Source organism: Dasypus novemcinctus, chromosome 16 (assembly GCF_030445035.2).
Source record: "Dasypus novemcinctus isolate mDasNov1 chromosome 16, mDasNov1.1.hap2, whole genome shotgun sequence".
Taxonomy (NCBI): Eukaryota; Metazoa; Chordata; class Mammalia; order Cingulata; family Dasypodidae; genus Dasypus; species Dasypus novemcinctus.
The window spans coordinates 96264701-96286981 of record NC_080688.1 but is presented as its reverse complement, the minus strand read 5'-3'; the positions used below and the strand labels follow the sequence as shown (position 1 = coordinate 96286981).

The 22281-nt window shown below is 62.6% G+C and overlaps 1 protein-coding gene across 5 annotated transcripts in view; it reads right to left on the bottom strand.

Moving 5' to 3' along the window:
* The window catches only part of NFATC1 (nuclear factor of activated T cells 1), a 108322-nt gene that overhangs the window by 47016 nt on the left and 39025 nt on the right, over nt 1–22281 (bottom strand). For all 5 annotated transcript variants that reach the window (XM_058277924.2, XM_058277926.2, XM_058277927.2 and 2 more), the window contains exons 4-8: nt 19688–19890; nt 15535–15707; nt 13175–13315; nt 4053–4108; nt 770–902 (exon numbers count right to left, since the gene is read on the bottom strand). In XM_058277924.2, coding sequence (XP_058133907.1) covers nt 770–902; nt 4053–4108; nt 13175–13315; nt 15535–15707; nt 19688–19890 — 706 coding nt within the window. The remainder of the gene's footprint in view (nt 1–769; nt 903–4052; nt 4109–13174; nt 13316–15534; nt 15708–19687; nt 19891–22281) is intronic.

Genomic DNA, 22281 nt, shown 5'->3' with positions numbered 1-22281 from the left:
CAGAAGCACCTGCACCAACACACGACCACCACTGCGGGGGCGAGTCCAGCCCTCGGGGCCTGTCCCAGCGTCCACGGGGAAGCCTCGGCCCACCACCTCAAAGGCAAGCCGGTCACATTCACTTCCGGCTTAGAGAAGACGGGAAAAGCAAAGCTGGCTTTGGGGCGTTGTCTTTAAGAAAACACCCTAAAACGTTGAGAAGCAACCTGATTTCTTAAAACGGAGGCATCAGCAAGGCGGTCCGCAGGCCGTCGGGCAGGGAGGCCCTCGGTGCGCAAAAGGGGCTGCCGCTGGGAGCTCGCCTCCGGGGTCCGGCTGGCTCCGTGCCACTGTCGTGGGGCTGTCAGCACGAGCCCGGGAGCCAGCACAGCAAGGGACGGCCACGGGGCTCCGGCCGCAGCGCCACCAGTGGCTGGTTTCTAAAGGCCCCGTAACGTAATTACAACGCTTGGCTTTTCCACCTTAAACATCGTGGAATTGAACGCCCAGCAAACCACCCCAGGCCCTGCACCCAGGGCGCGCCCCTCGGCCCCGCGCACGTGTGGGCCGCCCGTGCCGGCTGGCCATTCTCCGGCGGGCCGCCCCATGGGAGCGGGGACGCGTCAGGGCGTGGCCTCTCCCAAGTGCCTGGGCGTCTCACCGGCGGGGACAGCGCAGTTCAAACGCGCGGCGCCCCCGACGCGACCCGCAGCCACGCGTCCTCTTCCCGCACTTCAGAAGCAGCCGCCCACGCTCCCGCTCTCAGGGCGCCAGGTGGAGCACGCGTTACCGTGGGCGGGCAGGTAGGTGAAGGGCTGGTACTGGCTCCTCTTCCTCTTGCCGTTGCAGACGTAGAAGTGGACCTGCACTGGGCTGGTGATGCGCTGGTTCCGGAACGGCGGCACCTCCACTACCAGCGAGTTCTGCGGGGGAGGGAGGCGTGAGGGCTGCGCCTGCGGGCCCCTCCCTCCAGGCAGCGTGAGCCCCCCACAACCCCCCAGGCATCCCGTGAGGCCCTCCCCAGGCTGGCAGTGCGAGCCCCCCTCCCCTCCCCGCCCAGGGTCCCCACCCTCCCCTCCCCTCCCCCCGGGTGGCCCGCCAGCCCCCTCCCTCCCCGGCCCGCAGCCTGGCCGATGTCCCTCTCCGTGGACTGCTGGCCTGAGACGCAGCACGCAGGCCCCGAGCCGGGGCCGCTCCACGACTGCCAGATGTGCCTCGTGTGCAAATGTGCAAGCGCGGAGCAGGGAGACCTCCTCTGGCGCGCGCACGGACTGAGCAAGCGAGGCAGCGCGTGGGGCAGAGGGCAGCGCGGAGGCACGTCCCGTGGGGTGGTCAGCTCGGCCCCAGGACTCAGGCCAAATGCCGTGCGTCCACCTGCGCTAGCTGAGGCCGCCCGCCTCTGCCCTGCAGCGCTGCGTCTTCGGGGGCCTGAAACGCCCTCACTTTCCCTAAAACTGAGGACCTTTAACGACCGCGAAGGAAGCCGCCCGCACCTGCTGCCACGCTGCACCTGCTCGGGAGCTGGCGGTGGGGACACGGGAAGCAGGGGTGTCTGCTGGGGGGGGGTCTCCCGTGGAGCCGCCTGCAGCCCCTCCCCCACTGAGGGCTGCCCTGACAGGGCTCCGGGGGCATTTTATGAACATGCCCCAATGTGCAAGTCGGAGACCCCAGATTCACAGGCATGGGAGAGCGAGGGGCCAGCGCTGAGCAGACTCGGGGACGGGGTGAGTGGCTACAAGTGAGGCATGGGGACCACGTGCCTTTGCTGCTTTTTAAACCAATCAGCAACACGGGCGCCAAAGCACGGGCTTCCTGGCATGGCCACAAAGTCAGGCCGCGGGGGTGGCTGAGCAGGGCAGGCGGTGGGTGAGGCCGCCGAGGCAGGGCCAGGCTGCCCCAGATTGTGGGAGCGGGGGCTGGTCGGCGAACACGGCGAGGAGGGCACAGACGTCGCCCGGGGATGGGAGGACGCACCACAGCACCCAGAGGCCGCAGAGGGCTGGAGCCAGGCTGCAGGGCGGGCGGCGGGCCGGCAGGGCGGGCAGTGGGCTGGGGCCTGGTCTCGTGCGGGTTCCAGGCTGACCAGCTGCCACTCTCCCAGGGAGAGAGGTTCTCAAAATCCCCCTGCGCAGAGCAGGGCGCGTGCGGGTCAGAGAGGGCAGAGGAGCGCAAAAGGAACAGAGCAGGAGAGAGTACGGCTACGGGGGCACCTGCTCCGTACGGAGGTGTGCGCAAAGGAAACCCACGCGGGGACACAGGGTGCGAGGCGGAGGTGGGGCAGGGCTGTGCGGGCGGTGCGGGGACTGCGCGGAGGGTGGTGGGGCTGTGCGGGGGGCGCAGGGCTGCATGGAGGGCAAGGGGCTGCGCGGGGTGCGGGTCAGGGCTGCGCAGGGAGCACAGGGCTACACGGGGCCGCACTGGGCGGCATGGAGGCGCGGGGCTGCGCAGGGTTGGGTGGGGGCTGTGCAGGGTTGGGTGGGGGCTGCGCGGGGAGGCACAGGGCTGTGCGGGGGGGGTGGGGTAGGGCTGCGTGGGGCGTGCAGGGGGGAGCACAGGGCCGCAGGGGGGTGCAGGGCTGTGTGGGGTGTGGGTCGGGGCCACGCAGGGGGCACAAGGCTGCACGGGGGTGGGGGTGCACGGCTCGCGCCCACCTGTCCCAGTCCCCAGCACCCCAGCACCCCAGCACGCGCGTGGCCTGGAGACCAGCTATCTGCCCCGGGACCCTCGGCCCCCAGGACCCTCGGGCTGAAGGGATGGCCCCGCAGCAGGGCCCGGCGTTTCCTCTAGAGGCGCCCAGCACTCGGAGCCGCTAACTCGGGAGCGTTGTACGCTGGGGCCAGGACGGGTCTTTCCCACCTGACCTCCGCGGGGAGAGGCTCCTGCTGTGGCCCAGCGCTGGGAAGGAGGCAAAGCCAAGCGCAGCCGCGAACTGCCCGGCGTGGAGGGCGCAGGCTGCGGCCCACTAAGGCGGAGGCGCCCCGGAGGCCTGCGCGGAGCTGCCTGCTGGGAACCCGAAGGCTCCTGGAGGCGCAGGGCCTGCAGCCACGGGGGGAGGGGGTCACGGGCTTAGGCTCATCTGACCCACACACACTGCCCGTCCCTAAATGACACCAAAGGAGAGGAAGCATTTGCCTGAACCCTATCCCCACTGGCTGGCGCGGGGCGGACAGAGAGCTCGGCCGCGTCCCCGCAGGCTGGCCCGGGTGCTCCAGCCCTCAGCGCCCGGCAAAGGAGCCAGAGCTCAGGACCCTCGAGCGTCCTGGGAAACTCCTGTGCTGGTCACAGGAGCCTGAGGGCCACCGGCTCCCCACGACTGAGCAGGAAAAATCCCCAAAACGAGCAAAGGACCAGAAGTCACTGCTTAGGCACCAACTGCATGCGAACGGTCTGTAGAGAGACCCGGTGAGGACGGGCCGGGAGCACCTGCCACCTGCCACCTCCACAGCCTGACCCAGTGTGAGCAAGACCCGAGGACGGGGCCCCCGCCGGCACACTGGCCACGTGACGCACAGATGTGAGCTCTGCCTGGCCTCTGGCTTGTGGGCATGGACCTGCGAGCCGTGCTGGCGGTCCCTCGGGGCCTCACAGGAGCCCTGCCCGGGGGGCTAGGTGCCCACACCCCACCCAGGGGTCGAGGCCAGGTCAGCGCGGGGACCCTTCCAGCTGGCGCCTCTGAGTCAACCTGGTGATGGCGACAGCAATAGGGCAAGCAAGGCCTTCAGCACAGGCATGCGGGGCCCAGGGGCACACGCTGAGCTGGGGGTGCACGCAGGGCCCGGGGGGCACACGGGGTCCAGGGGGCAGGCACTGAGCCGGGCAGGGCACACGGGGCCCAGAGAGCACGTGCTGAGCCGGGCAGGGCCCGCGTGCCCGTGCCCAGTGCCCACAGCCCCGTGGTTCCCCCCCGAGGCTCCATGGGTCCCCCCCAGGCGCTCTCCGGCGTCCACATCCACCGGCTCCTGGTATGGTCACTCGCCTGCTCCAGCCCTCCAGGAGCCACGCTCAGCCCAGGAGCCTCTGACTCAGCCCCGGCCCTGAGAACCGCACTTTGCGGCCACGCCCGGCACACTTACTGGCTTGCACACGTCTCTGTCCGTTTTCGCCTCCATCTCCCAGACGTGGTGACCATCTAAGAGAAAAGGTAACACAACGGCCGTTACCAGGGGCCGACCAGCGCACTGCGCCCAAACTCGCAGAGGGGACGTGGCGCCAACCACAGCCTCCCACCTGGCCCCGCGCAGGCCTGGGCAGGACGTGCTGGGAGGCCCCTGGCCCGAGCAGAGCGCTGTGCGCGGGCCCCCCCACCAGCTCGTGGGAAGGTCCCGAGGTCTCTCCTCCCTGCGCACCGGCACCTCCTGCTGGACGTTGGCCCGCGGGGCCGTGTCCACCCAACCTTCCTAGGAGGGAAGGAACCTGCAGCGTGACCCGCGGCCAGCGGCCCTCAGTCCAGACCCCCGTGCTGGCCACGCTCACTCCTGCTGGGTTCTGCTTCCCCCGCCCACAAGGGGAAGGCTGGTCGACACCTCGCGGGACTGGGGCGCTCACATGCAAAACAGTGCATTTTTCAGGAAAATCCACTCCGACGCCCTGGGTGCGGGCACACCCCTTTGCCTGCTCGAGCGGGCTGGGTGGGGGCTGAGCTCAGGGACCCGCTGGAGCGAGCGGCACGTGGCCCAGGACCCTCCTGGCCATGTGAGACATGTAAATGCAGAACGTGGCACTCGCGGCCCCGCCCGGTGGTCTGCAGGGCCGGAGGCAGCTCTGGGCGGGGCCCGAGAGGGCGGCGCTCCTGGGCTCGTGCGCAAGGCCGCTGGGGCGCGTGGTCTGGGACCAGCTGCGCCCAATCCTCCACCTTCTCCAGAACGGAGCTGGCGCCCCAAGGGCCCGTCTGGGGGGCGGGCTCAGGCTTCCCCAAGCTTGGCTTCCAAAGAGGAAAACGCATACCTGCCCGAGCCCCACACTATAAATACACGAGAACAAAGTCTCCCTTCACTCCCGCAGTGACACCAGGCCACGGGGGCGGGCAGGCTGTTGGGGGTGGCCGAGCGGCCAGGGTCGGTGCGAGTCCTCGCCACAGCACCCAAGCTGGCCGGGACCAGAGCCCCTCGCCCCCAGGGAAGACGCCGGAAACGGAGCAGACTCGGGGCCCCGCGGGAGCCCCGGGGGCCGGGACCTCAGGCCGAGGCTGCGCGTCTTGCTGGCCGGGGCCGGGATCCTCTGCTGGTGCCGAGTGGACGGGGGACGGGGGACGGGGGCGCAGGCCACTCCCTCAGGTAGTGAAACCGCCGTCGCTGCGGGGGGCCAGGTCTTCTACTTTCTTGGGCCGTTTTAGGGCCCGCTTCTGATCTGCCGAGATGGCAGAGCACACCCCTGCACCCCTTCTGCTGCTGCGGGGATTTTGTCTACACCGACGGGCGCTCAAGCCAGAGCCCGAGCTCCCGGGAGGAGGCACAGCCTGAGGGTCGGCGCAAACGGCTGGGATGGGGCCCTGGGCAGGGCAAGGGGCAGAAAGCAGGGCAGAGGGCAGGGAGCAGGGCCGGGGAGGGGGCAGGAGCAAGGAGCGTGGGGGCGGGGGGGGGCAGGGAGAGGGCAGGGGCAGGGGGTGGGGGTAGCAGGGGCAGGGAGGGGGAAGGGAATGGGGGAGCAGGGGGCAGGGCATGGGAGCAGGGATGGGGCAGGGGATGTGGGGAACGGGGGACAGGGAGCAGGGATGGGGGCAGTCACGGGGGGGCAGGGGGGCGGGAGCCCACACGGGGTTCGCGGTGTTTCGGCAGCAAAACAAGCAGCAGACGCCGCAGGAGCCGAGCAGGGCAGGCAGCGCCTCGAGTTTCCCGGCTAGGGAAAAGTCCTCGCGGCGCTGGGCCCCTCCAGGAGGGAAGCGGGGCCCCGCGCCAGCCCCTCACGCCCGCCCGTCCACACGCTTTAGCTGAAGGTGAGTAAGAAGTGGGCGCGCAGCAGGGCTGGGCGCTGTCTGTGGGGGGACCAGCCCCCCGAGGCTGGGCTTCCCCTCGGGCCGCAGGGCGGGTCCGGGGCCTGGGGACACCTCCCGTCACAGGCTGGAGCGCGGCCGGCGGAGCACAGTGGCTTCCACCCGCGCCTGCATCTGCGGGGCCAGGAGCCGGGGCAGCCCAAGAGGCGCCGCCCACCGCGCACACCTGCCCAGGTGCACCCAGCTCCAGGAGCACGAAGCAGGAGCGGATGCGCCGGGCCGCCCCCCAAAGGGCTCTGGAGCCACAGGCACGCGGGCGCTGCTCCAAGGCCCGCCCTCCTGCCACCTGGGAGGGTGCAGCCCCGCCCTGCTACCCCCACCGGCTCCCGCCCCACAGCCTGGCGGGCATCCTGCTGGGAGCTGGGCACCGCCTTCCCAAGGGCGAGGCGCTCTCCCGGCCGCTCCACGGCAGCTCTGACACCGCAGCTGGGGACGGGAAGCGGCCGCGGGGGCCAAGCGCCTGAGAGTGTTGTGGGAAGCTGCACAGCGCGGGGTAAAATACCCACGATCCTCCGGGAACTCCCTGCGCGGTGTCGCGGAGCGGCTTCCCCGCCACCCCCAGCCTGAAGGCTCCCGCCCCGCTGGGCCTGCGGGCGGCCCCCACGTGTGGCGGGACGCGGCGACCCCCACACCAGCGCGCCGCCATGCTCAGGCACACCCGAGAGCAGCCCAGGGTCAACGCAGGGGCTCCCCAACACGCGCTCCACCGTCCTCTGCTCCCGGCGAGCCGGGCACGGCGCCGGTGTCTGCGTGGCTGGGTGTCCACACGCCAGAGGCCGAGTTCCCAGTGGTGTCGGCTTTGTGAGGCACAGCCTGACACTCAGCTGGAGTGGGGGCGGACCAGCAGAGTAAGGGCCGGATTCACGCCGTGAAGCGCACCATCGACAGGTCAAGGTTTGGGTGGGCGTGACGGCCATCCTGCCCCTGCCGCTCCCATGCCCCTCTAAGGCGACAAGAGGCCTGAGCCAGGACGCAGGCGGTGAGAGTTCCGGAATGAAGGCCAAGCCCGGGGATGGCATATGGTGCCGAGAGGGCATGTGGCTGGTTTCCACAGCTGGCAACGCTGCTCTGGGATGCCACCGGCTCAGGGCCACGGCCCGGGCACCCCACCCTCTCCTGGAGACCTGATCCCCAAGTCGCGCCCCGAGCCGGCATGGCGCGGCCCCTGGACCGGCCCCGTAGAGCCTGGGAGCAGCTGCATGGGCTCTGCAGCTCCGCAGGGACCTGGCGGGCCCTGCCCAGCATCGCCTCCTCCAGCGGAAGAAGAGGTGGGGGAGGCCAGGGGTTGTAAAGGTCTCTACCAGCCCACGGCACACACGCGGGGACCCTGTGCCCACAGGGGCTGCTTCTGGCCGTTTCCAGGACCCCTGGAGGGGCTGACACGCCCAAGGGAGCAGCTGGCCGACCACGGCAAGAGGCTGTGGGGGGGCCGCACCCTGATGAGCCGGGTGGAGCTGGGGGGGCCCCGTTGCAGGAGCCGCGGTCTCCTGACCGGCGAGAGGCACGGCCCCCTCCTGGCCAGTTTCCCCAGAGGCAACTGCCACGAGCCACGGAGAAAGCAGCGGGACAGGTGCCTCCACATGGGGCCACGCTGGGCACCCACACGGCCGGCTCAGTGAGCAGGGCCGACTTCTGCGCACTGAAAAGGCGTGTGCACACACGCGTGGTCACACATGCACACACGCGTGGTCACACATGCACACATGCTCTCACACTGTACGCATGCATTCGCACATGCTCACACATACACTCACGCTCACACACGCACCATACATACTCCCATGCCCACTCACACACCAACACAGGCACACATTCACGCATGCTTGCACATATCCACACACATACATGCATTCACACGTGCACTCACATGCACACATGCTCGTGCACTCACAGGCTCACTCACATCCATTTGTACATGCACTCAGGCTCTCACATCCACACCCACGCACATGCATGCACTCATACACTCATGCTCACACACACAGGCTCGCACACATCCACTTGTACGCACACACCACACATGTATGCACTCACATTCACACCTATGCACATGCACGCACTTGCACTCCTGCTCACACACACTCACAAGCTTGCCTAATGGCCATTTTCTTGGTTCCACCCTCATCAAGCACCTGGGTGCCAACCAAGCTCCAGACTCTCCCTCCAAGAGTGTTGGGGTGATGGCCACACCTCATCCAAGCTTTGGATTAGAGTCTTAACCCCACTAGCACAGTGATGTGAAGACAACATTCCCCCTAACCTTTGGCAAACAGGCTCAACCCTCTCAGAGCAACGAGTTGACCACCTGGCCTTCCCTAACCTTTGGGGGACAGGTCCACCCCTCTCAGACCTGTGGGGTGCTGACCTTAACCACCCTAATCCTTGGAGAATGAGCTCCACCCTCTCTGTACCCTGGGGCAGCAAAACTCTCCCAGAACATCAGATGGGAACGTCCACCCTCTTCAACGTTGGTGCAAACCCACCCTCTCTGTACACATGGGTGAGGTTCCTCTCTTGGCCCAAGGTAATGTCCTAATTCCAGATCTCAGCTTCCATGCTTTTCCTCTTAAATCTGTTTTCCCTTCAATCTCTCCATGTCCTTCTTATTCCAAGCTGACAGTGGTTTTGTTCATACAGCTCTCTCAAAAACCTTGTTGGTTTAGCATGCAAGAAGCAGGGGTCCAAGCCATCAGACAGTAAGACTTTCCACAAGTCTTTCCGAGATAACTGCATCTTCAATCCTGATTTACAAGTTCCAAGTTTAGTTAAGTCCTCCAGTGGGGCACTTTCATCTGGGCTCTCCATTTCCAAAAGCTTAGAATTTCCAGAATTAGTTTCTGTTTTGTGTCTGACAGTTCAGTCCTCAGTGTATCTCTCTCATCTAGCATTCTGCTATAAGCTGAAAAGGAGAAGCCAAGGTGCATTCTCCAGATTCACTTTAGAAATATCTTCAGCTAAATGTCCACACTTGCCATTTTCAAATTCTGCCTTCCATAAGCCACGAGTTAATCTTGCTAAGTTCTCTGCAACTTTAAAACATGGATTGCCTTTTCTCCACTTTCCAATAATAGTTCCATCATCTACTTCTAAGGCATCATAAAAAATCTCCTTAGCATCCATATTGCCATCAGCAGTCTCTTCAAAGCACTGTAAGTCAGCCTTCATGTTACTCAAATGTGGCCAGTCTCGAAGCCAAACTCAGCATGGAAATGCAATGCATTCCCTGCCCCCCCCCCCCCAGCGTGGGACATGACACCCAGGGATGAGCCTCCCTGGCACCAAGGGATCACTACCAAGTACCAGCTGATGATGCAACTAGAAAATGACCTTGAATTAAAGGTTCAACGCGGACCAGCAGAATATCCCTGTCTACATATAATAACAGGAGTTTAAAATGCTGTTTGACCTAACGTAAGGGGGAAATGGAAAGGAGAAATGAGTTTATATGGCTATGAGTCTCTAAAAAAGAGTCTGGAGGTTGTCAGAAGGATTGCCCTTATGCACACCTGAGCAGAGTCTCAGAGACAGATAAAGTAGATACAACCCTCCCAGGTATTGGTTCTTTTGAGGGCTAAAGAGACCCACGGGTTCTATGGTCATGGCAGATGGGGTTCACTGCCATGTCAGTTGGCCCTTCTTTGGAGCTGGTGTTTCTGCGTGATGGAACTGGACTCAGATGGGATCTCTTTTCACAAGACTTTCATGCTACTTTACTGGAATTGTAGTTGGTGCTGGGGTTTAAGATATATCTAGGGGATTTGAATCTCTGGACTGACAATATGATAGCCAGGCCCTGAGCCTCAACAGACTTCAGCTCCTACACTCTGATTTATTGGACTTACCCCACTCAGCTAACATGGAGTTGAAGAATGTCAACCACCACACCATGGAGCCTAGAGTGCCTACAACTGAAAGCAGGAGGATTGCATCCAGCATCCATGTGGAATCTAAGCCCCCACTTGACATAGAAGTGCAATGGACACAACCAATCCAATGTCCACAGAGAAAATGTGGCATTGGTGTGGGAACAGTGGCCATGGTGGCTGCTGGGTGCGGGGAATGGGAGGAAGAGATGAGATGCAGAGGCGTTTTCAGGACTTCGAGTTGTCCTGGGTGGTGCATTGACCATGAGGTGCAGCGATGCCCAGAGATGTACTTACCAAATGCAATAGATGTGTCATGATGATGGGAGAGAGTGTTGCTGTGGGGGGAGTAGGGAGTGGGGGCAGTGGGGTTGAATGGGACCTCATATTTTTTTAATGTAATATTTTTTAAAAATGAATAATAATGATAAAAAAAAGTAAGTATTGGCATAAAGACAGGCAGATTGACCAATGGAACTTAATAAAGAACTCAGAAATAAAAAATAAAAAATAAAAAAGCACTCTAAGTCTTTTCTTCCAAGCATCTCGCAATTCCTCCAAAAAATACCCCTTAGCCGTTTATAAAATCATTCCAGCATTTGGTAACTGCAAAAGTACTACCCCACTCCTGGTGCCAAATTCTTAACACTTCAGCATTAAACTCCAACATCAAAACCCCAACATCAAAAACCCTCTACTCTGCCCTTTGCCACACCTTTTATCAACCCCTAATGGTATGGCCCAATCAAAGCCCTAATCGTAACTTAATCACGGCCAGGTACAGACCAGATTACAAACACAATCCAGTATCTAATTCGGAGTTCATAACCACATCAAACTGATGCAACGTCTTCCCCACTGCGCGGCCGTCCTGAGCCGGCAGCACCCCGTCCTGCTCTGCTCGCAGGAACTGAGGTCACAGGACGCCTTCTCCCCGTGTGTGCCGCCTCTCTGTCTGTATTTTCTGCCAGCCACTGCCCCTTCCTTCCTTCCAGCCACGCTCGTGGGCACCAGCCTGGCCTGCGTGCGAGGAGGCTGGCCGGCTGAGTGCCTGCCCTCACCCTCAGGGGCCACGAGAGGCACCAGGGAAGGCTGGAGTGGGCCAGCAGGCTGGGGCCTGCGGGGACGGGCTGACGCGGCCGGGGTCCGAGCGGTCGGAGGCGGCGACAGAAGTGTCGCTGGGCACTGCCTGTGGCTGAGGCTGTGCCTCGCCTGGGCCTGGACTTGCTGCATGAGCAGGACGTGGGGCGGGAACCCTCGGTGGGCCTGAGGCTCACGGAGGCCCGGCCTCCGCATCCTGGAGGGCTCCAGCTCACGCAAGTCGTCCGTGCGGGGAGACCGCGGGGCGGGGCGAGGCCAGCCGCCCAGCAGCCTGGCACGTCTGGCGGAGTCCAGCCAGGCTGCAGAACCGCGAGCCAGCAGCGGCTGCTTTGGTGCGGTTAGCTGTGCAGCTTCGGAAACTGACCAGGCTTCCCTCACGCTTCCAAAACCGCACCGGCAAGACGGAGGAATGGCGAGCTGAGCCCTTGAGGCGAGAACCCGGGTGAAGGCGGCAGGCGGGCGGGGGGAGGCAAGGGGCACCGGGGCGACTTCCAGCCTGCGGGGTCTGCGGTCAAGGCGAGGCTGCGCCGTGGTCCCTTCCCGGGCCTCTCAACACGCACGTTCCGAGCTCCCCACGGGAGCAGGGGCTCTTGACCTTTCTCGCTGCACGCTGTGCTGTGCACTGTTTAACAAGCACATCCCACCGCACCGGCACGGCCCACGAGAACCTGCTTCTGAATGTCAGTTCAAGCTCACCCGCCCTTGCTCAGAGCCCTGCTCCAAAGGTCAAAGCACGTCCAAACCCACCTCTTCAAAAGCAGGCGGCTCCGAAATGCAAATCCTACCCCTTACCGGCACGCCTGGTCGGGTTTTCTCTATAATTTAGAGCTGTTTCCCTCTTGTGTGATTGTACAGGCGAGCCTAGCTAAACCGCGAAGGCCCTTAACCTGCTCTGATGGATGCACTTGAGCTTCCTGCAAACCGTACAAAATCAGGGTCCCGCTGTGAAGGCCAAGCGCCCTCGCGGTTTTCCCTCCTTCAGATTAAGCACCGGACCTGCCAGTTTCAGACGCTTTCAATCCGTGAGGGAAGGAAAAGCAGGCACCGAAACCAGCCGCCAGCAGCCCCTCCCTGCCAGGCCGCCCCGCTCCGTCCCTCGGCGTGTCCTGAGCCCCCACACAGGCCAAAGGCCAGCGGCCACCGGCACCCCGCCAGCAAGACAGGGAGGCGAGGACCCCTCTGGAGTGCGACCCCCGGACCGCGCAGGCCCCTCCTGCCTGGGGTGCTGTGTGCACAGCTGCACACTAGTGACCGCCCAGGGCGGCCGCGCGTCCACCACCCACCACCCCACCAGGCAGGGTCCTCGTCCAGGTCACCACCTGCTCAGTCCTCATTTTTACTAGAAGCCAAAAAGCAACAAAATCCAATTCTTCACCTCAGGAACCCCAACCTGCGGCCAGACCGAGGAGGGTCCTGGGGCTGAACGCCCCCCTAACTCTCCTAACTGTGGGAGACAGGGACACCTCCCGGCAGAGCTCCCAGTCTTGGGGGCTCGTGGTGGGGTCAGCCGAGCCTCAGGCACTGGACGGCGAAGCCACGGCCCAGGCCCAGGTGCGCGGAGGGCGCTCGGCTCAGCCCAGCATGGTCCATGGGAGACTGACCCCTCCCCAGCTCCGCAGCCGTGGTCAGCAGGCATCGCCGAGGCCTGGCTGCAGCTGCCCAGGGCTGGGCACTGTCCAGGGCAAGACAGAGCCGCAGCTGTGGGCCAGCTGAGTGGGCCCTGGGCGGATGGGAACCCGAGACGCAGACCAGACACGGGAGCTGCTCTGCTGTGGGTGCCGCCACCTCTGCGCATCTGAGGACGCCTTCGGGAGCCTGGGCCTTTTGACTCCAGTCTGTGACCCAAGACCCTCAGCACATGGGGCGGCAGGGGGGAGCCCACCCGAAAGGAGGGGCCGGCCCCAGCACACAAGGGCGCGCAGCCACAGCCGCAGGCCGCGGGCTGCTCCTCCCGGGCCGGCAAACGGCCGAGCCTCGCCATGAGGGCTGCCGGCGCCTGCAGGTGGCCTGGACAACTGCGAAGCTGGTGAGGAAGGGCAAGTGACAATGAGGGCGGAAATGAACTTCCAGCAGCACAGGTGCTGGCTCGTGCCGTGGAGCGTGCCGGCAGGTCACCCGCGTGGCTGCGCCCAGCGCCCGCGCAGTGGACACTATTACACGGCTGCAGCTCGCCTTCCAGGAACAGGGTCCCAGTGGCGCTGGGAGAGAAAACCACCTGAGGGTCTGTTTTTAAAGAAGATACCTGGCGCCTTCTCCACGAAAATGACCTTGGAGTCGCGCAGGAAGTTGTGGCCGGAGAGAACCATCTTCTTCCCGCCAACCACGGGGAAGCTGTCGGTGCTCTGCTTCTCCACCAGCGGCAGCTCCTGTGCGGATCTCTGGGCTGGGTGACGAGAGGGGGTGTGAGCAGGCGTGAGTGTGAGCAGCTCTGAGTGTGAGCGGCATGAATGGGGAGGGGGTGGGCAGGGCATGAGTGGGGGGAGTGGGGTGTGGGGGGCCTGTGAGGCAGGAGGTGTGAGCAGGCCTGAGCAGGGGTAAGCAGGCATGAGCAGGTGTGAGCAGGTGTGAGCAGGTGTGAGTAGGCCTGAGCTGGTGTGAGCAGGTACGAGCAAGTGTGAGCTGACCTGAGCTGGTCTGAGCCGGCCTGAGCTGGTGTGAGCTGTGAGCTGGCCTGAGCAGGCGGAGCAGGGGTGAGCAGGTGTGAGCAGGCGTGAGCAGCATGAGCTGGCCTGAGCAGGTCTGAGCATGAGCTGGCATGAGGCCCTGCCTGCGTCCCGGGCCGGGGCAGCGCTGAGCACTGCAGGCACCTACGGCACGGCCTGGCTGGAGGCGTCCTGGACGCTCGCTCGGGAAGGGTGACAACCCCGCACGCCCCCCCGTGTTGTTCCAACAATGTGTGGCGGGGGTTTCACTCCAGCTGGCGCAGTCACGCCAGCATTTAGAGGAGATACTACCCCACCCCTGAAAACGGCGTCTCAGTCGAATCCGTGTAACACACCATGAGGGGCGCACACCTGTGTCTGTGTGCTCACATGTGTGTACGTGTGTGATCACGGTGCCTGTTTACGTGTCCTGCCCATGTTTGTGTGTCCACGTGTGTCCAGTGTCTGTGCCTGTGTCCACGTGTCCTCGTCACCGCATCTGCACGAGGACGCCGAGGAGTGACAATGAGTGGCAAAGAGCCCGCTAAGCTCCGAAGGGGGACGAGCAAGGACAGGAGCTGCGTGCGGTCACTGCAGCTCAGCTCAGGGCTCCGGGAAAGCCCCCAGGCCGGGTGGCGCGGTGGCTTCTCGCCACGTCCGACGCAGGCCATCTAGGAACCAACACCACAGTGGGCAACACAGGGGCGTGGGAAGGGGCGTGCTCAGCTGCTCGTGCTGCACCTCGGGGACGAGGTGGCCCCGTCCTCCAAGGGGCAGCACCTCAGCGATGAGGTGCCCTGTCCTCCAAGGGGCAGCACCTTGCAGGGCCCACCCGACACCAGGGGCCTGGCTGTGGGTGCTTGAGGCCACAGCAGCAACGAGGCCCCCAGGCGCCCTCCAGACCAGCCAAGAGGCCCTGCGCCAGCGCGCAGAAGCTATGCCCAGGCGCGCTCGGCCGCCGTGGATAGTGGGAGGGACTTGGCGTGGGCCGCCCAGCCCTGACCCAGGGCAAGGAGGGCTTGGCGTGGGCCACCCACGCCTCTGAGGGGGTGGGCAAGGGGCAGGTGAGGACGTGGAGGCGGGGCCGGGAGGCTTCCCGGGAAGGCGGCCAGCGCAGGCACGCCTCCCTCGTGGGCTCACTGCGCCTCTCCCGAGGTAGGAGAGCGGGTAAAGAGCGCGCAGGGAAACGATGCAGAGGCTGCGACTGTGGTTTCCCTGTGAGCGAGGCCGAGGCTGGCCGGTGAGGGCTGGGCGGGGCAGCGGAGGGCGCGGAGCCCCGGCCCTGTGCGAGACGCCCACGGGAGATGCGCAGCCCAGGGGCCCGGGGACCTCGGCCACGCGCAGGTGTGCACAGGCCCGCCTGCTCAGAGGCTCCTGAAAGGTGACAGCACAGACACCGCAGGGTTTCGGGGCGTTTTCTTTCCTTTTCTCCCGTAAGCACCACGAGCCAGGGATGCCCCAAGAGCTACGCGAGCGGAAGCGCAGGTGGACGCAGGCACCAGCACCGCGAAGGCGAGGACATCCTGCAGACCACAGGCGAGTGGGTGCAGCCTCGAGGCAGGAACAGCTGTACTGTATGCACGTGTGGACGTGCCTCTGTGTACAAACGTGTGCACGCGTATACTCATATGAGTACATATGTACACACGTCCACGCATATCATGTGAGTGCATTGTACATGTGTGTGGGCAGAGGCACACGTGTATGCATGTACACAGTGTATATATGTAAATATGTGTGCGCACGTGTATGTACACATAGATGTATACACAAGTACACACATACAAATGTGTGTGAGCGCGTGTACATCTAGGCAGTATTGCGTAAGCACGTGTGAATGAACATGCATGATGGGGTACACACGCCTCCCAGGCTGCACAGTTGTTAGCCCTGGAGACGCATCTCAGAGGAGGAGCTGTGGTGGGGCGCGGGGCGCGGGGCGCGGGTGGCCGCTACTCACAGCACTCGATGGGGCTGGACGCCGCCTGCAGGGACAGGGTCCGGCCGCCGGGCTGCGGGATGTGCACCCGGAACACCAGCCGCACACGCGTGTTCTTCCGCCCGATGTCGGTCTCCCCTTTCCGAAGCTCAATGTCCGAGTTTCTGAGTTTTAGAATTCCAGCACAGTCGATGCTGCCCAAGACAAAAGGCCAAGCTTTTCTTGTGATCATGGGCGTGAGAGCACACACCTCCCCACCTGCACTGCCCAGGTGAGCGCACAGCCCCGACACCTGCACTGCCCAGGTGAGCGCACAGCCCCGACACCTGCACTGCCCAGGTGAGCGCACAGCCCCGACACCTGCACTGCCCAGGTGAGCGCACAGCCCGGCAGGGGCTGACGCCTGCATGCTGGGGACCTGGGAGGCAAAGCGGCTGGCAGGTAACTCCATCCTGGAAGCACAGGCCCAGCCTGACCCCCAGGTAGAGCACAGCCGAGCCAACAGGGACACGGACTCGCCTACCCCCTCTGACATAACGGGGACCTCGTCGTGGTTCCCAGAAAGAGCAGTTTGTGTAAAAATTCTGTATTATTCCTGTTGTTCAGGTGAAAACCCCCCACTTTCAAGAGTTTTATATAATTTCATTTAAAACGTAGGTTTGAGTAAAAGAACCTGCATGTATAAATACGCTCTCAACCCTCTAAGAACAGATGTTCCTGTGGCAGTTTGAAGCCATCTGTGCCCCAGAAAAACGTGTTCTCCAACCTAAGCCACGCCTGCGGGTGTGACCCGTGGAAGCGGGACCCTGTGATGCCGAGACCTGGTGAGGCGTGGCCCCCAGGCATCGAGACGGGCCTTAACCCCGGTACTGGGGTCTTTCATAAGAGAACAAAATGTAGAGAGAGACACACAAAGCCATGGAAGCCCGAAGCAGAAAGCAGCAAACCCGGAAGAGAAGGGAGGGACCCAGTGTTGCCACGCGCCGTGCCGGGCGCCAGCGGAGCCCAGGGCCTCCCCAGCCGGTCTCTGGGAGGAAAGCGTTGCCCGATGATGCCTTGATTTGGACATTTTCCCATATTCTTTGAGCAAATAGATTTCCATTGTTTAAGCTAAACCACTTCCTGATCGTGCTTTAAGCAGCCTAGGAAACGAAAACCGATTTTGGTACCAGAAGAGTGGGGTGCTGCTACTGCAAATGCCAAAAATGGGGAAACAGCTTTGCAATTGGCCACTGGGTAGAAGCTTGATAGAAAGATCTAGATTGCTTAGAAGAAAATGCTGGTAGGAATATGGGTGCTAAAGCAGTTCCAATGAACGTTGAGAAGAACACGATGAATGTGCTACCGGAAACTGGAGGAAAGGTAACCTTGTTCTAAAGTGGCAGAAAACTTGATGACCTTGAGTTTCGATGTCAGAAGAAAGGCAGAATTTGCAAGGATGACCCTGCACACTTAGCTGAGATTTCCAAACTCAATGCAGAAAAAGTGCACCCTGGCTTCTCCTTGCCGCGTACAGTGAAATGCAAGCGTAAAAGGACAAGTGGAGAACTGAACTCCTGGGCACAAAGAAACCAGAAATTACTGGTTTGGAAAATACTGAGCTAGCGGAAAGCAAGTGCCCAGAGAACAGTGCTCAGGTGAGGGTCGAGCTGGACATGGGGCGGTCCATCCCTGTGGAAGTCAGGAGTAGAAACGCAGCTATCCAGGAGGACTTTCTGGAAAGCTCTTTAGTCTGATGGTTTGGACCTCTGTGTGCTACATCCAAAACCAACAAGTTTTTTGCATAATTTATATGAACAGAACCACTGCCAGCCTGGACTATCAGGGGTAGAAAAGAATGAAGAAAAATGACCTCAAAGGCTACCCTGGAGACGGAGGTTGGACTGAAGACACTGAGTGCAGACAGCTTCTCGGGCCGAGGGAGCGACCGCCCGCCCCCCCGTGTATGGAGAGGGCGCGTCGGCCTGTGCGTGGCAAGGGCGGGTCCTCTGCCCGGCTGCTCAGGAAGGAGGCTGCCGCCCCAGGCTTCTCAGACACCCGGGGGACCGAGGAGAGTCCGGCCGCCACCCGATGCCCGCTGAGGGGGAGCCTTCACCCCAGGGTGCGGGGAGCTTGCTGGCAGGGTGGAGCTGCTGCCCCTGCATTCGGAGGACGGGACTCTGCCCCGCAGAGACTCTGAGGCCTCGAAATCCAACCGAGCTCGCCCTGCAGGGTTTCGGAACTGCGTGGGACCCGTGACCCCCGTTCTCCTTCCGACTTCTCCGCGTGGGAATGGGCATGTGTATCCCACGGCTGTCCCTCCTGCATGCACTGGAAGCGGAGAACGTGCTCTAATCTCACAGACCCAGGCCCACAGACGGAGGGGAGGTGCGTCCCAGGCAGGCCACACCAGAACCGGCTCTGAGGAGAATTTGCACTTAACATGGTTTCTGAAATGACTTCAGGCTCTTGGGACATGGTAATGGAGTGAACGTATTTTGTGTGTAGAAAAACGTGTCTTTCGGGGGTCCAGATTGTGGAGGGTGGCGGTTTGGAAGTACATGGACCCCAGGAAAACACGTTCTTAAACGCAATCCGTTCCTGCGGTGTGAATTCACGGGAGGCAGGACCTTCCGACAAGGCTGCTGCAGTTGAGACGCGCTCCACCTTGTCAGGCTGGGTCTTAGGTCTCTTCAAACAAGAACAAAATTCAGAGAGGGAGAAGCCACGGCAGCCAGAAGCTGAAATCTAAAAGCCAGAAGAGAGGGAGAGCCCAGGAGACGCCACCCGTGCCTGCCCCGTCGCAGAGGGCCTAGCACCGCCAACCGCCGTGGGAGAAAGCATCGCCTCAACGATGCCTTGGTCAGGACAATTTCCCAGACTCGGTGAGCAAATAAATTCCTGGTGAGCAAATAAATTCCTGCAGTTTAAGTAGATCCATCCCATGGTATTTGATCTGAGCAGTCCAGGAAACTAAAACGGCTCCTTGTTCTGTAAGCTCAGGGATGAAGAGTAAGTTTCCTAAGGCACAAGACGGAGCCTGGATTAGCACCAACTAAATGACCCTCTAGAGCGGATCCTGAGGCGCCGCGCAGGGCCGCGCTCCTGTGGCTCGTCTGAACGCCCGAGCCCCTCCGGGCACGGTCGGCTCACGCCCTCTGGTCCAGGCTGCCACACACACAGGTGGTCGGACCGCCGGCCTCTGCCGTGGGAAACCCTGGTTACGACCTTGAGGCAGGCCCACGGCTTGAGAACAGATACAGACGCGCTGGCCTTCCGCACACCTGCGGAAACGGCACGGGGAGAAGGCGTCCTTTCCTGTCTGACGTGGAGGGCTCGCAGTCAGCAACGACTTCGGAGAACACCCCGCGCCCTGTGCCGGCCGAGCCTGCCGTCACGTCCCACAGCGCGCTCTCGCCACGGCCGGGCAGCCTGGCCTCCTCGCAGCCCCGCAAGCACCGCTCGCTCCCGCCCCGGGGCCTTGGCACTGACGCCCAAAGGCTCCTTCGCAGGCGGCCACTCGCCGCCCGGCTCTAACGTGCCCTGCCCGACGCCCCGTCCAGGGCGGCCGCCCGAGCCCTGCCTCGCGCCACCCGTCTTAGTTATCTGCCTGCTTCCAGGTTCACCATCCATTCGCGCACATGCGCACGTCTCCCTGCTTATGACGCCTGCTGGAAGATAAGCACCGTGAGAAGTGCTGTGCGCGCTTTCACCGCCATCTTCACGGCTCAGAGGTGCGCACAAGCACGGCACAGCCGCTCGCTCAGCAGGACTGAAGGACTCGAGGGACTGAGGCCCTGCCTGGGTACACCAGGACCCGCCAAACATCAAGAAACTCACTTGTAAACTAAGCAGAGGGCACGTCGGAAGCAGCCCCTTAGCAACTCACCAACCCCTGGGTGAAACCCGCCCGCACGCTGCTCCCGGAACTGCCCGTGTTTGCGCTGTAGCCACCCCTTTCCCTGCAGTGCTGTACGCAGAAGCAAGAGCGTCAAGGCGAGAGCACCGGAGGCGTCACGGCTGAGCGCCGCGATCCACTCGAAGCCCTAAAAGGACGCTGGCCGCCACAGACCCGGGGAGGTCCGCCAAACGGCACCCAGGCCGCTGGAACTGGGGAGATCTGGGGGAGGGTCGGAAGGCCAGCCAGGAAGCCAGAGCGCGAGAGCCCGGCGGCGCACGGGCGTGGGGCGCTTACATGGCACGCATGCTGTTCTCGGGCAGCAGCGGGATCTCCAGGACCTTGGTGTTGGCGAGCACGGCCTCGTGGCTGCTGGTGGACACCGTCTTGCCTGTGATGCGATGCACTTGGTAGAAGGCGTGGGGCCGCAGCAGGCGGTCGTCGGCCGTCCCGATGAACAGCTGCAGGGTCAGCGGCTCGTTCTCCAAGTAGCCGTGGAGCTGGCGGGAGAACAGAAAACGCCCACTGAGAGCCGCGCACGTAAACCGTGAGGCATCAATTAAACTTTTATAAGCAGGCTCGAATTCAAAAGGAAGACTCGCGGCAGGTGCCACATGTTAAGCCCCCTCCCACTCCCTGCCCCCTTTTTATTCCCCTGTAATGTAAAGTTGGTACAATAAAAAGTTACTTAGAAAACGCCTCATTAGTCTACGACGCCGGGCGCTCCGGGTTAGGCTCAGGCTTTGAACGGTTCTGCCGTCTACACTTGCACGCGCAGACACACACGCGCCTCGCACATATGTGCACACATGCATGTGCACACGCATGTGCACAAGCACACGCCTGTACACACATACACAAACTCACATGCACATGTGTGCGCGTGCATGCGCTCATGGCGCCCTCACAGAAACACGCCTGCACACTGGTGTGCACACACGCACGCATTCCTGGGCACTTGGCTCACCTGCTCATACGCAACATGCACACACGCCTCCACGCACACACACACATGCTCACAGTCACGCACACTCCCACTCGCACTTGGGCACAGACACACGTGCACGCACACTCAGGAAGGCGCACACAGCCCCACACGCCGCTCCCCTGGCTGCGTTCGTCTGCGGCAGGGAAGCGGATTGTCCCCGCGATGCCGACGGTCTGGTGCCACCCTCCCCGCTCGGACCCACCCCCTCCACCACGCGCCCAAAGGCGCCTCCTGGACGGAAAACCCCGAGCCTCGCGGCAGGGCGCGGCAAGGCCCGCGAGGGGCTACGCGGCAACCAGAGGGGCTCGGCCTCAGCACGGCCAGGAAGCCACGGCATCGCCAGACGGTTTGAGTAAACCACTTCCCCTAATAAATCCAGATGCTGCACCCAAAATGAAATGATCTGTTTTCTGGTACTCAATTAAACTAAAACTAAATGCAGCACAAACTCCAATGTTAACCTGATAAACGGTGCATGTGCCAAACAGACAGACCAAACTGGACTGCGTTCAAGGCTCGTCCTTCAGCCTGCTGGGGGATCCCCTCAGGAGCAGTGCGCCAGGGCCGTGCGGCAAGGCGTCCTCCAGGGGCTGGCACGGGGCCCGTCAGGTCAGCCCGTAGGCACCGCACATCTGCACCCGCGCTCCCCGAGTCGCCTGAGCTGAGCGCGCTGGGCCCTTGCCAGGCGTGTGGGCACGCCACCCTCGCCCCAGGGAGCCGCACGCCGTTTCCTCCCAGGCATTACCAGATTCTGCGCAGGGCACGCCCTTCTGCCAGGATCTCGCAGCCAGCTCCACGCCAGCTCCTGGCAGGGTGCAAAAAAGGGGGCTGCTCAGCTGCCCCTTCAGATCGACCGGCTGAGCTCAGGAGGCAGCGCCACGAGAGGTGCCATCGCCCCAGCCCTGGGCAGAGTCGTGCGTGTCCTTCGTGAGCTTGCTCGGGTCGTGTGTAAAACTGAAATTCACTTGTGTTCACTTTTAGTACTGCCCCTTACGGCTACTGCAGAAAAATTCTATCTGCAAGGGGCAGATTCTGTTAGGAACAGGCACGTTTACTTCTCGAAAGCAAGAGCACGCAATCTAGAGCAGGGTAGCTGGGTCCACCCCACCGGCCAGACCTCTTGGGATGACCCCGCGGAGAGCCTCCGCGTCCTCGTCGGTCAAGTGTGGCCAGGGAGGTACCCACCTCCTGGGGCCGGGTGCAGTCCCAGCAAACAAATCCACACCCAGGTTTAGAAAGCAGTGCGAAGAAACTGCTCGGTAAATGTCAACTAGTACGATTGTTCTTAGTATCATGTTCCTTCTCACTTTTCCCACTGGCCTAATTTTAAAGCCTTTGACGAAAGAGACCAACTGGCACCCAGTGCCAATTTGATAAGTCAACTTACATGCTCTCGTAGTGAAGCTACAGTCACGTGAAATGCCATTAACACTCTTAAGTCAGCAAGTAAAGGACCCAGCCCACCCGCAAGCGGCATGACCCCTAAAGAACGGGCGCCCCCGAGTGCTAGGCTCGGGCCCACCCAGGCTCTGCCACCTCCTGGGAACGTGCGGCAAGGGCCAGTGGGCCGTCTGCTGGCACCGGCAGAGCTGGGGAGCAGGCGGACAAAGCTCCCGCACGGCCCAGCACCGCGCCCCTCACCAGTCCCTGGAGGACACCCCAATTCACCAGAGTAGAGGGGCAGCCAGGAGAGGCGGCACCAAGGCCAGAGCGAGCCTTGCAGCATGGCGGGCAGCGGGCTGGGCCAGGGCGAGGCAAAGGCCTGTGCACGGGAGAGGCAGGGAGACTGCAGCCGGCCTGCCGGCCAGAGGATGTCGGCCACAGACACGCGACACTGCAAGGAGAGACGCAGTGCAACCCGGAGGCAGGCTGGGGATGCAGCAGTGTCGAGGCGCCGAAGACC